This window comes from Emiliania huxleyi (genome assembly GCF_000372725.1).
Source record: "Emiliania huxleyi CCMP1516 unplaced genomic scaffold EMIHUscaffold_960, whole genome shotgun sequence".
In the NCBI taxonomy this organism is placed as follows: domain Eukaryota; phylum Haptophyta; order Isochrysidales; family Noelaerhabdaceae; genus Emiliania; species Emiliania huxleyi.
The window spans coordinates 1-13,344 of NW_005194877.1; the positions used below are offsets into that span (position 1 = coordinate 1).

The 13,344-nt window shown below is 64.7% G+C and overlaps 4 protein-coding genes across 4 annotated transcripts; 2 read left to right on the top strand and 2 right to left on the bottom strand.

Annotated features, from left to right (window-relative positions):
* The first annotated feature begins 252 nt into the window (after positions 1–252).
* On the top strand, positions 253–2,382 carry EMIHUDRAFT_471309 (hypothetical protein). The gene is made up of 8 exons (XM_005756561.1): positions 253–483; positions 555–689; positions 779–811; positions 1,031–1,130; positions 1,572–1,706; positions 1,843–1,907; positions 2,055–2,090; positions 2,171–2,382. Exons 1-8 carry the CDS (start codon positions 274–276, stop codon positions 2,285–2,287), a joined length of 831 nt encoding a protein of 276 aa, XP_005756618.1. The 5' UTR covers positions 253–273; the 3' UTR covers positions 2,288–2,382.
* A 249-nt stretch (positions 2,383–2,631) lies between these two features.
* On the bottom strand, positions 2,632–3,940 carry EMIHUDRAFT_250642 (hypothetical protein; the record flags this gene model as incomplete). Its single annotated transcript, XM_005756562.1, has 3 exons — positions 2,632–2,844; positions 3,146–3,232; positions 3,410–3,940. 3 exons carry the CDS (start codon positions 3,938–3,940, stop codon positions 2,632–2,634), a joined length of 831 nt encoding a protein of 276 aa, XP_005756619.1.
* Positions 3,941–4,393: 453 nt separating this feature from the next.
* On the top strand, positions 4,394–5,048 carry EMIHUDRAFT_372617 (hypothetical protein). The gene has a single exon (XM_005756563.1). The coding sequence runs from the start codon at positions 4,440–4,442 to the stop codon at positions 4,941–4,943; it is 504 nt and encodes a 167-aa protein (XP_005756620.1). The 5' UTR covers positions 4,394–4,439; the 3' UTR covers positions 4,944–5,048.
* A 6,741-nt stretch (positions 5,049–11,789) lies between these two features.
* On the bottom strand, positions 11,790–13,092 carry EMIHUDRAFT_250646 (hypothetical protein; the record flags this gene model as incomplete). Its single annotated transcript, XM_005756564.1, has 5 exons — positions 11,790–12,256; positions 12,336–12,362; positions 12,496–12,595; positions 12,756–12,822; positions 12,908–13,092. The coding sequence occupies 5 exons, from the start codon at positions 13,090–13,092 to the stop codon at positions 11,790–11,792; spliced, it is 846 nt and encodes a 281-aa protein (XP_005756621.1).
* Between the last annotated feature and the right edge of the window lie 252 nt (positions 13,093–13,344).

The following is a 13,344-nucleotide window of genomic DNA, read 5'->3' on the forward strand; positions in this document are numbered from 1 at the left end:
AGCCGCTAGCCCTAACTCGCACTCATGGGTGACGACAGTTCATTGGATGAGTGGTTGCGAGCAAGCAGAGGCGCGTGTGCTGAATCTAGATCGCACGCCGTGGCATATGACTTGGGTAGGCTGCGACCGCAGCGCGCCCGCCGAAGGCTCGACCGGGCGCGCGTGTCAGCCAGAAGTTTGCCAGTAGAGCGATCCTGGTCTTTCCGAAGTAGGGCTCTTGGGTCGCAGGGGGTGCCCCACACTTCACAACCCTTGGAGCCTGCTTGGCAATCGATGGTGGCGGCGGTGCTGCGCAAGCCTCAGCGCATCTCGCCCGGAGTTTGGGTACATTGTCGGCCGATGGGACTAGCCGCGCCTAGTAGTGCCAGCCGCGCGGTAGCGCTCTCGTTCTCGGGCGGCGGCCTGATCGCCGCCGCCTATCACCTCGGCGTTTATCAGGGCCTGCGCGGTGCCGAGCTGCTCGATGCCAGGACTGCGCCGCTGGTGTGAGCTGTCTCAAGATCCGGCGCAGCAAAAATCGCCGGCCGAGATGGTGCTCGGGTCTTCCGCTGTAGGTGGGAGCATCGGCGGGCGCGCTGGTCGCCGCGGTGCTCTCCGCCGAGGTTCACCTCGACGATGCAACTGGCGCGCTCTCCCGGATCGTCGACAGCGTCGTCGCCGCCGGCGCCGGCCCGTTGGGCCGCCCAAAGGTCGACATCCTCCGGCTGGCGCGTGCCCTGACCCGGTGATCTGCTGCCAGAGGATGTGAATGTGAGCCTTGCCGCGCCCTTCCCTGCAGGTGCGGCCCGAGCTGGAGCATCTGCTGCCAGAGGTCCGCCAAAGACCCGACGCCAGTAGATCGTTGGAGTAGAGATAGTAGATCAAGACTGGAGATCCTAGCGGATCTCTCACACGGACACGCCCAAGTCTCCCCAGTGGCGCAGAAATACCGGCGATAGCTCGACGACGGCGCCCGAGAGAAGGATCGGGGACAGACACGCCAGCGCCGGGGTGGGGACCTGCCTCTTGACCTTCTCGGACGCTTGCGCAGGACGCACACGAGCGCTGCAACGGCCGAGCCGTCGTCTTCCTCACCGATATTTCGCGCCGGCCCTGGTCTCGCGCCGTCCGCACACCGGGCGCGCTGTGGGGTGCGTCTTCGTCACAAGGGAGGGTTGGGGAGTGTAGGTCTCCAGTCGCCCTCTCCCACTGGGAGACGCGCGAGTCGCTGATCGAGTCGGTGAGGGCCGCGGCCCCATACCCCTGCTGCCCACCCCTCCCCGCCCCCTCCTCGCGTTGGTCTTACCCTCTCACCGCCCTCACCGACGGCCAGCTCACAGCGAGCCATGCTGCAGGTGCTCGTCTCGTCCTACATCCCCGGCCTCACCTCCCGCCGCAGCCCGTGCGGCTCCTCCGGCCTCTCCTCCTTCGGCTCCTCCTCCGCCCTCTCCTCCACCGCCGGCCTCTCTTCCCCGACTCCTCCTCCCGCAGCCGCGCCTCCTCTACGAGGGCCGCTCCAAGGCGCCCGGCCCGCACCAGCAAGCGCGCAGCCTCCCCTCCCCTCACCCGCGCTCGGAAGCCGCCCCCCGTAGGGGTGCGGGCGGCCGCGGCGAAGGCGCAGCCTCTTCGCCGCCTCGTCGGCGGCGCGCTCATCGACGGCGGCTTCAAGACCAACTTCCCGCTCCACCCCACAGCAGACAGAACCGTCCGCGTCTCGCCCTTCAGTGGTGAGCTGTCGCCGAGACTGCCCAAGAGCCGAGAGGAGCGCCGCTTGCCCGCGTGTCGCCCTTCGGCGAGAGCCCGGCCTCTGCCCGGAGGCGACTGGCGGATGGCGGAGGAGGGCCTTGGCCGATGGCTCCTCAGGCGAGCTCGACATCTGCCCGGAGGTGCGCGGTCGACCTCCGCGCCGTGTCCTCCTCCCGTCCAAGGCGCGCGGCGAGCTCTCTGCACTGCACTCTGAATGCCGCGGGGCTCCCGACCCCTGTCCGGGATGTGGAGATGCGAGGGTTGCGCTAGGCCTTTGCGCCCCTGGCAGCGACGAATCCACTCCCCCTCTCTTCCTTCCCTCTCCGAAGGTGCGCATCGACGTGACGCGGGCCAACGCGAGCGCGGTGCTCGCTCCCACGCAAGGGAGGAGCCGACCAGCGGCCAGCTCTCCGGAGAGGCGAGTGCGGATGCGAATTGGTTGTAGGTTCGAGCCACGCTCTGGCCACCTCGAGACGGCGGCTGGCTGCAAGACGTGCTGGCGCAAGGCTTCGACGACGCGTGCCGGTGGCTGAGAAGAGAGCAGCAGCAGCCAAGGGTCTAGGCACGAGCGGGGCCGGTCGGCGAGGAGGCGCATGCAAGGCCGACACCGTTATCAGCATGGGTGTATGGTTTGAGTCGAATTTTGACCTTGCAGTATGCGGACTCGCTTTTCGACCGTTTGTGCGCGGCTGGGTCCGCGGACGCGGGACGGCGCGTGTGTTAAGCTCTCGAGATACACCTTGTCGTGGGTGCAAAAGTGTACTATTATAACATATTTATCGCAGTACTGGCCTTCCGACTATCATATACGTACCAGCTCGTTTGGGGCGGGTGCTGACCTGCTGACACCGCCCCCCGTCTGGGCTCTGATTTTGGGCTGGTTGAGAGCGGCTGGACCCCACCGCTCTAGCTGTCGGCTCCAGCTCCGCGCCTGAGCTCGTCCGACCGGCGCGGCGCTCGCACGCCCGCCTCCGTGGCGTCTCGCGGCGGCGGCCTCGGCGGCTCGCCGCTGGCGGCGCCCTTGGCGCGGTGCAGATGGGCGTTGAGCCAGCCCTCGACCATCAGCAACGCGTCGTCGGCGCCCGCCTGCAACTCGTCCGACTCCGCCGCCGCGTCACCCTCCGAGTCGAGCAGGGCCGACGAGGAGGCTAGGTGCTCGGCGCCAGACAGCTCAACCACCAGATGATCGCACGCCCCTTCCGACCCTTCCACTCCGCCGCCGCCGCCTCCGCCTCGCGCCATGCCCGCCTCGTCCTCCGCAATCGCCGCCTCCGCCTCCGCCTCCGCCTCCGCCTCCGCAGCCGCCTCCGCCTCCTCCGCCTCAGTGAGGAGGGCCGCGCGCAGCCTCGCGACCAGCTCCGCCTACAAGAGTGCCTACCACGGCTCCGAGAGAGTCTGCGCGGGCAGCAGCTCGCGCGACCCGCTCCGCCTTGCGCCCCTCGGTGGGCAGCGAGCGCTTCTCGAGCGACTCGCGCAACTCGGCCACGCGCCTCCTGCCGAGCGAAGCCTCGCTTGGCCGCCGCGGAGTCTGAGGCGCGGCCGACGGCGGCGGCGGCGGCGGCTGGAGCGCAGACACAGTGACTGCACCCGTTCGTGCCGCCGCCCCGCCCGCCGCCTCGAGCTGCTCGCGTGCTACGCGGGCGGCGGCGCTGCCACCGCCGCCAAAGACGCAGAGCAGCGGCACCTTTGGCGCCAGCGGCCCATCCATGCCGACGGCGGGTGGGCAGATGGCGACGGCGGCCGAGGCGAGGAGTGCGGCGTCGCGCGAGATCTCGGCGAGAGCGTACCGCCCGCCGAGCCCGAGCCCGACCAGCCCCATTCGCTCCACACGCAGGTCGGCGCGCATGTGCACGGCGCACTCACGAGCGTCGGACGCGAGGCGGGCGGGTGGAAGCCCGCTCTGCCACGCGTCGAAGGCAGTGCCCGCCGCGGGGCCCTCCCAGCCGGCTGCGCCGCGGTGAAGATCAGGAACGAGGACGAGGCACGAGCAGAAGACGGCGAGACGGTCAGCGAGCCGTCGTGTGCGCGCGTGCTTCCAGCCAGCCGCGTCAGGCAGCAGAAGCACGCCGGCGCCAGCCGAGTAGGAGCCGCCCTCGCGCGGCTCCTCCCGGACGAGGTACGCGGAGAAGTCGGTGACATCGACCTCCTCCTGCCGCAGCGCGTACTTGAGGCTGAAGTCCCGGTCGAGAGCGCGTGATGGCGGGGCGGAGCGCATTGGAAATGGCTGGGGCGCGGCGTGGGAATTTTTTTTTCGCGGGACTGGAGAGGCAGAAGGCGGAGCGCCGCGCCAAGGCATTCTGCCACCGCGGGGATGGCCGAGGGCGGGCCTAGTGAAACCGGGGCTCCAAAAATAAAAAAAACTGCAGGTCACTTAAGGAGGTGCGCCGCCCGTCAGGGACAGGTCGGGGAGCGCGGCTACGATGCTCGTGGATCTCAACGACGATCTCAACGACGATATGTTGATGCTCGTGGACCTCCCTGACGATATGTGGAGAGCGATCGCGAAGCAGCTGGCCGAGTCTGACCTCGCTTCCGCGGTCGCCCTCAAACGATGCAGCAGCCGCTTCAAGGACCTTGCCGCCCCGCTGGTGGCAAACGCCGTGGAAAGGACGGACGAGAAGTGGCGGGATGCGGCAGCCGAAATCGGCGGCCGAGGCGCTGCAACGATCACAGGCGGGCTCGAGCGCAACGAGGTGCTGACCAACCTCGTGCTCATGAGCAACAACATCGGCGACGAGGGCGCCGCTGCGCTGGCCTCCGCTCTTCGCGTCAACGGGGTGCTGACCAACCTGAACCTATTCTACAACAGCATCGGCGACGAGGGCGCCGCCGTCCTCGGCAAGGCGCTCGAGGGCAACGCGGTGCTGACCTCCTTGGACGTGGGCAGCAACAATATCGGCCCGGGAGGCGCCGCCGCGATCGCCGACGCCCTTCGCGTCAACGGGGTACTGAACACCCTCTGGCTCGGTCACAACAACATCGGCGTCGAGGGCGCGAAGGCGATCGGCGGCGCTCTCGCGGCCAACGGGGTATTGACCGAGTTGGACCTCGGCGGGAACGAGATCGGCGACGAGGGTGCCACCGCGCTGGCCTCCGCTTTGGAGGTCAACGGGGTGCTGAAAAACATCGACCTCCGCTACAACAGTTTGGGCGACGAGGGGAAGGGAGTGATTCGAGATGCGGTGAGCGGGCGGGAAGGGTTCAAGCTCGAGATGTGAGTGGGCTCTGAAGTCGGCGCAGGGAGGTGCATGAAACCGGACAGTCTTGTACTCTACGTGGTAGCGCATTCAGTACGGCTTCTGTACCACGATGCGTGTTTTCTTCTTTTATTTTTCAGCAGGGTGCTGACCAAGCTGATTCTCGACGGCTCTGCCCGGGGCCCCGTGGCAGAAAAACGAGACTTTCGTCGCCCAAAGCGCGCGCTCGACCTGCCGAAGCTGCGCGGCACCGACCCGGTCGAGTTCCTCGACCTCTCGAGCAAGGGGCCGACTACACGGTGAGCCATACGGACCTTGCAGTAAACCTTTTCCTTCTAAGCAGGGCTACACAATGACCCCATAGTGTGTGGGTGTTTCTGGCGAGTTGTGATGAGTAGAATTAGATTAGCCGATGGTATTTTGAAGTTCATATATGAAAATACCAACTTGCCTATGTGCACGTCTCCGCGGCGGCGGCCCGGAGGCGGCCCGGCGGAGCGGTCAGAGCAGCACTGCGCCGGCCGGCGATCGACTCTCGACTATACCACGGGCTCTATTGAATGGCCTCAATGTGCTCTCTAGGGCTGCCCTATTCCGCTCGCCCGGCTACGTCGCCGGGCTTCGAAGGAAAAGGTTTCGCTCGGCACGGCGTCGGAGAGCAAACTTCGACGTTCGTCCTATAGTGGAAGCTGGACGCACGTAGGCAAGTGGCCCATGACCAGGCGGGCTGCTGCTCAGAATCTGGGCCGTCGGCGCTCGCTCTCGCGCTCTTCATAACGGCGTTGCCCCCTCCCTCCCGCGCCGACGTTGGGCAGCCCGACCACGACAACGTCAGCGCCGCTGGCCTGCAACTCGAGGCGCCTTTGAATGAGCACGAGCCGGTGCGCGGCGGCGGCGCGGGTGATGCAGCCCAAGGTGACGGCGACGGCAGAGGGGGCGGCGCCGGCGGCGGAGGAGGCGGCAGCGGCGGCGATGGCCGCGGGGTCGGCCCGCCCGCCTTTGCTGCTGGTGCTGTGGGCATCATCACAGCTCAGCGGCGGTGTGCGACCAGGGCCCGTGGTAGACTTTCGACGCGGTGAGGCTGCTCTCTGAGCAATGACACTAGCAAGAGCATCATGTGTGTCATCGGAGTCACTTGTATTACGATACCACCACGCCGCCACGCTCGCAAGGGCCGCCTAAGCGCCTAAGCACCCTAAGCCCCCCCCCCCCCCGCTTAGGCCGCATGGCCGCTTAGGCGCTTAGGCGAGTGATGGCCGGCTGCCCGGGGCCTGGCGTGCCTCCGCCGTGGGCTGAGCACCCGGGAGAGCCACTCAGCAAGTGGTGTGCGAGCGTGTAGCCTTTAGCGTGCAGTCGGCCAAGGGCCTCGGATCCGCCTCAGCTATTGTGATCGCGCGTCGCTGATTGCGGGCAACGGGGTGCTGACCGAGCTTGACCTCGCCCGCAACGACATCGACAACGCGGGCGCCGTGGCGCTGGCCTCCGCTATGCGCGTCAATCAGGTGCTGACCGCCCTCGACATCAGCATGAACGTGATCGCCAACGAGGGCGCCACTGCGATCGGCGGCGCTCTCGCGGTCAACGCGGTGCTGAAAAGCCTCGGCCTCGACAACAACCACATCGGCGACACGGGCGCCGTCGCGATCGCCGAGGCTCTGCGAGGCAACGGGGTGCTGAAAAACCTCGACCTCGGCGAAAACGAGATCGGCGACGAGGGCGCGAAGGCGATCGGCGGCGCTCTCGCAGTCAACGGGGTGCTGACCACCCTCTCGCGTCTGGAGGAACAAGATCGGCGACGAGGGCGCCCAAGGGAAGGCGATCGCCGAGGCGCTGCGCGGCAACGGGGTGGCGAGCGCGAGTGCTGAGAAAAGTATCGACTTTCGCGCCAACGGTTTGGGCGAAGAGGGAGAGACAGTGATTCGAGATGCGGTGAGCGGACGGGAAGGGTTCAAGCTCGATATGTGAGTGGGCTGCTGGGCTCTGACAGCGGAGGGGCGCAGGGTGCATGACATCGGACTGTCTTGTCTATGGCGCTTTTGGCGATGTGCTGAGGGTATGTGGCCCTTCTCAGGGCGTGCGTTGCGCCGTGCCGACGTCGGATCGCGGAAATCGCCCGTCTCTCTTGGTTTCTTGATGCCCGTATGCTTGAGCACTTGAGCACTTGATAGGGCCGATTCCGCATGGTACGGGACCCCTCGATCGTCTCGCCCACCCTCACTGGTGTGTTCATTGGGGGGGGTCATAACAAACACGGTACAGGATCGAGGTGCACGCTGCAGAAGCAGTGTCGTCCCCCCTCTCCCCGACGGCTTCTTAAAATGCCCCGCAACCGCCACTGCGTACGCGCTGAGAGAACAGAGAAGCTATCAAGTACAACTGAAGACAGACAACAACAAGTCACAACAAGTCACAAGAGACAACAACGACAACAACGTGTTAGAGTTGTTCGGTTTCGTCGCCAAGCAAGACGGTTACTCGATCGCTACCGGCTACGTGACTGTTCGACGTCGTCGAACACAACGTTCGACCATGGCACTATTCACAGCGCGCGCGGACGGCCGTTCTGCGACTCCCGCTCAACTGGACTGTCGTAAAGCACGCTTGGGGCAAGTTACAGACGCTAGTATCGACCTCAGAGACCCAAACCCCCTAATTAATAATTAAGGCTGAAAGTATGGTCGAACAACCGTCGAACAAACAGGTCGAACAACGAAAAGAGACTAGTGCGACCGCTAGACGGCGGCCGCGCCGACACCGGAGGCAACCCCGGCTCCGTTGGAGACAAGTTCGCCTTCGGCAACACCGAAGAGCGCGCCCGCCTTGCAAACATGGGCTGCAAGCAACGCGGGTTCCGTGGTCAACGGGCGTTCGACCACACCACCGGCCAAGGCTACGTCAAGTCACAGCGTGGCCACTACCATGATGGGATCTTCACCAAACGAAACAAGTTCAACCTGCTTCTCCACGAGACATTCGGCGGCGGCTTCTCGCCGCCAGCAGTTGCAAAGATCAACCGCCTTGCGCGCAAGGCTCAACGCTCGGGCGTTGACCGCACCGCGTACCCTCCCCACTCTCCCGCCTCTCATTTGTGTCACACCACGCGGAACGCATCTCCATCGCTTCGGTGAAGGGGGTGAACCGTGCCATCCTCGATCGCCGTGCAAAGCTCGCTTCCGAGCTCTCACGCCGCGCGTAGGGCCCTTAGGGGCCTCTAGAGAACACAACCCTCTCTCTCTTTTCTCCCACAGTAAGCTAAAAGTACGTACAGAATCGATACTTGGTACGTCTTCTGAATCGCTCGTGGCGAGGAGCTACGGCCATTCTCCACTTGTGTTCGACGACGTCGTACATTGTAATGACTAATGTTCGACGTCGAACGTCGTCGAACGTCGAACACGATCGAGTATACGACCGAAGAGACATGTTCAAGACAACACACATCGCTGACGAGAAGGGCTGCGCGGGGAGCAAGCCCGGCGTCTACACCGACGTCGAGTACTTCCGCGCGTGGATATGCGAGACGATGGAGGAGAACACCAGAGGCGGAGATGACTCCCTCCATCAGCTTTCATTTTTGTTGCGTTTCTCCGCCGGGTTTGTACCAGCGCGGTGCCCGCCGGTTGTACCAGCGCCGCGCGCACACAGCCCGAACCTTTTGTAGCCCCAGTAGACTTAATGGCGAAGCGCAGGCGCGGCGACGGCGCTCCAATCACAAGCGACGACCTCTATCCGGCGGCGTGCGTCTCCGCAAGCTGCCAAGCGCTTCAGCAGGAAGTTGATGCTGCGCTCGACTGCACAATCAGCACCTCCTTGAGCTCTCTGAACTCGCTGGCGTGCGCCCTCGCCGAGGCCGGGGAGACGGCGGCGCTGGTGCGTGTCTGGGACGCGCTAGGCGGCAGCAAGGGTGCGTCGCCCGCGACATGGCTCGCTGTCGAAGCGTTGCACGCCCGGCCGAAGCACCTCCTCCCGGGATCCGGGGCGCTTCGGCTTCCGGCGCAATCCGTCCGGGCGCTGCCTCCCGCGCGGCGGCTGCATAAGATCTGCAAGGGCAGGCGGATGTCGGCGCGCAGTGCCGGGGCGCAGGAACACGTCGCAAACGGGCTGGCGTGGGTGGCCGCTCAGCGCGCTGCCGGGCGCTCGCTCGAGGCGGGCGGCGGGCGGGCGCGCTCGTTGCTGGCCAAGGAGCTGCGAAAGGCCCTCGGCATCAACCTCGAGATCGCACGGGGGCTCGTGACGACGCTCAAGAGGAAGAAGGTTCTGTGAAACCGGGCGCACGAAACCAGTACAATCCATGCAGAGAACAAGTGAAGTCTGTGAAGAGGGTCACAGCTCACACGAAACGGCAAGGACAGAGTGACACACGACAGACACACCGCGTGAAGTCCGAAGACCGTGCCCGCTCGAGGCTCGTTGTGCGAGTATATGGGACACGATGTCTCAAATATGAGAGGTTTTGACTCCTACCGGCTCCTGACGCTATCCCTGGCAGCTCTAATGACCAGGATCAGTAGTGCTATGATAGAGGGTGCCCATACTAGCGCAGGAGCTGCCACACTCGCCCGGACCGGCTCCCTCTGGGGCCGGTTCCGCAGCCCGTGAGAGCCGACAGCGGGGCCGTGCCGCGGGTGCCTACTGCCGAGTGCCACAAACACTGCGCCGTCCCGCCATCACCTACAGGCTGTCTTGTGTGATGGTTGGGATGTCCAAACGCCACCATCTTGGCTCTTGCGACCTCAAACCCGCGAGCTGTATGGGTGGTCCTGACGTCGACAGACGCCCGATGACCACGGTGAAGCTGAGCCGTAACGAGTCGACAAGTCTCGTCTGAGCCCGTGGCGGTCGCCGGCTGAGTCGCTGTGCACGGGCCGGTACCTCAGGCGTCACCTCCGCAGCCTCAGGTCTCACACTCCATCACCTCCGCCGGGACGCCGTCGGTGGCACGCTCGGCGGCGACTTTGTTGCAGCCCCACAGCGAGCGCGGCGTCGAGCCCACTCGGTCTGGTCGGTCGGCCGCACTCCCTGGGTGCCAGGGAGTGCGGCCGACACGCGAGCGGTGCTTCCTGGCAGCGCGCGCCGGCTGTGGGGCTGCAACAAACTGAGACACGCTTTTTGGGACATTTTCGACGCTTTTGTCCCATATACTCGCACTAGTGGGGGACCTGCGGCGGACCCGCCTCTGTTGTTCGCGGGCAGTGAGAGACGCAGGATCTGCACGCCAAAGTGGGGCCACTCCGCATTTTCATTTTGGTTTTGGGTTGTCGGAGATCATCCATCAGCACTCATAAGTCAGTCAAAGCTCAGTCGTGGCAGCTGGCACGTGAGCAGAGTCGCTGCATGCAACGGCGCCGCCACACGCTCCGGACGACCGACACACCGACACACCACGCACAATAGGAGGCTATCGCGCACGATCGGCCATCGCACCCACCGCAAACACCTCGCCGCACAGATGGGGGGAGGCATAATCCCACACACACCGGAGCAGCGCAGACACCTTACACGTCAGCGCTCGCTCGATGTGGCCGGCGCTCTCCCCTCTCCTATCGCCTTTTCGACGGCGGCGTGCGGCCACGCGCCGCGCCGAGCCGGTCTCGGCGGGAGACCTCGGAGCCGCACGCGATGCGGGCATGCGCGATGGCTCCGTTGGCTCCGTGCCTAAGGCAGATAGATTAGGGTGTGAGCTGCGGCAGCCACCGTTTCTGTACCTCGATCACGTGCAGGCCGTCGGAGGCCGCGCTGGATGGCCCAGGGCCGGCGGCGGTGAAGGCGTCCGTCGATGAAGGGATGTCGTCGAGGGAGCCATCGTCCTCCGCGGCTGGTGCACCGGTCCAGTTGTCAGAGTTCGAGATCGCCGTCGACTTGGAGAGTTCGGCCCGTTGACGAACTCACGGAATGTGAGCGACTTGGTGCACGCTGATAGTCGAGCATCATGGCTCGCACCTCATCCTGAGCGCAAGGAACTCGCCCAGGGGCCAGCTGTTGGCGTCGCCGTTTTGATCGAGCTGCATCCACTGCATGGTTTCGTAGTCAAGCGTAAACGCCCAGGAGTTGGTGCCTGGGTGACTTGCTGATGAGAGCGCCTTCCAGGCGGGTAGTCGTGCCCCTCACCTAAGGTCATACGGCGGCGTCAGAAGGGGGGGAGGGGCGCGAAGCGTGAACATGGAGGCAAGCAGGTGTGGTGGCTGCACCTGGCCAAAGCCGACGACCTCAAAGTTTTCGTAGGTTGTGCGGGTATTGCTGAGCGTGAGAGGGACCGGATCGGCAGCAGCGCGGGCGGCAGCGGCCGGAGAGGTCGGAGAGCCGTCCGACGGAGGCCGGTCGTGCATCGGCGCGTCGGCCGCAGGGGCCGGGGGGGGCGGCGGCATCCATCGCTGCGGGTCGCTGCCGGCCGACGATTGTGGACTGATCGATCGTCGGCGGGCGGATTTCGGCTGGGACGTTCTACGTTAAAAGAGCGTCGGCGCGGACACGAGAGACTTATAAGGGTAGACAACATGCCTCGAGCGAGAAGTGCGTAGAGAGTTCCCCTTCTCTGGCCTATCGCGACACGAAAGCGACGATTTTTTTTCACCCGCGCCAATAAATAAATAAATAAAAACGGACACCTCTCTACTGTGAGGTGGGTAAAAAAAAGAACAGGTCCCCGCCCTTGCGATCTTTGTGCAGGATCGTGTGAACCGGTTCGATTTTTATCTCACTATTTGAGTGGACGCTAGAGAGATCCCGCCGCGCAGTGTCAATCGGGACAGTCTCGGCAATCGCACTCTGGCGTGTGTGTGCAAGTCGCAAGAGGAGGAGCTGTGCTCCCTGATGGGCGCGGCCTGCCCCTGCCCAAGGCGCTCGCGACAGATGCATTTTCGCAGCAGTTTAGCTCGCGACGAGGAAAATGGCGAGGCCGAGGGTGCCCGCGGCAGCGACACCAGCGAAGGCCGCCTCGACGCCGGAGAGACCGCTCGCGCCCTCAAAGTCAAAAAAGCTGGCGAGCCCCTGATCGCCCGTCTTTGGCGTTGGACCCTGGAAGAACTGGTACCCTTCTCCCTTGACGGTCGAAGTGCGCGGGACCCAGTTGGTGCCCGTCTCCAGCCGCGCCTTTCGCTCATCAGGCGAGTATTGGGGATCGAACTGCTCCAGGAAGGTTCCTTTCGTCGACCGCTGCTCTGTCGGCCGTGACTCTTTCTTGCCAAAACCAAAGAAAGCCGCCGGCGCTGGCGCCCGGACTGCCATCGGCGCGGGTGCGCGGGGCGCCGAGAGCTGCAGCGCGACCGAGCCGCTGCACGAGATGAGGAGAAAGAGAGGCAGGTGATGCATCGGCACGGTTCGACGCAGCTGGCCGTCTAGCGAGGTCGTCGCGGAAAAAAAGGCTCGCGAAGTTGTCGTAAGAGAAAGCGGAAGAAGAAAACCAAAACAAAGGACTCTCCTCAGACAAGCGATCCCACGAGCCTACATGATCCGTACATGAAGGGTGGAGGGGCCCGTCCGCGGAGCTAGGCGGCACGGGCACCCACAGCCCCACTGACTGGGGCCAGCGTAAGAAGCCGTTTGCCGTTTGCTTGTTCTTGACGGCGTCGTTGACCAATTGGCACGCTCAGGGGAGTTGCCCAGTTGATACGCATCTTGCGCGCCTGCTTGTTGATGTTGTCGGCGTCGCCCGCCACCGCCGCCATGGAGACGATCTGTCTGCTGCGTGTGGTGGACGACAAAGGAGGAGGCGCTCGCCGACGCCGCCCCATACACCGTCCGGGTCCGTGTTTGTTGGTGCCCACCGCTTCCTTGGCGAACACGTGGAGGAACTGCTTTGGGCGGCGCGATGCCACCCAAAGTTTCCACGAGCACCAGCCGCGTTATGGCTTTCTTGACCCACTTCGCGTCGTAGTACTGCGCCCCCCCGTCCACTTCCAGCCTGCATCCGTCTTGATCCATCCCTTTCCATACGCGTGGTCTTTGACCCATCCCTTTCCAGTCGAGTGATCGAGCGGTCCGTCCACCTGACGGCCACGCTCCGTAGCACCCCACGCCCCCCCGTCAACGCCTTTTCTAGCGTGTTTCCAAACCCGTAGAGGTGGCCCGCCGACGCCACAGTGCCACCATTTTCCCACGAGCCCGCCCGCCCCGCCGTCGTCGACTTGATGAGAGCGGGGAGGCACTTGACCTCGTAAGAGCGGCCGCACATTGCTCGGTACCCCCCTGCACTTCTAAGCCCGTCCCTGCTGCTAGGGGGGGGGGGGGGGTGTCTGACCCCCCCAGCAGCAAAACTCTGCTGCTTGGGGGGGGGGGGGGGGGGCAATCCCCCCCCCACAGGAAAAAAAACTGGGACCCGGTTCCCCCTTTTTTGCCCCCCCCCCCCCCTGGGGGGGCCCTCCCGAACCCCCTTTGTTTTTTGGAAGGTCCCCCCCCCCACAAAAACCCAAAAATGGGGGGGTTT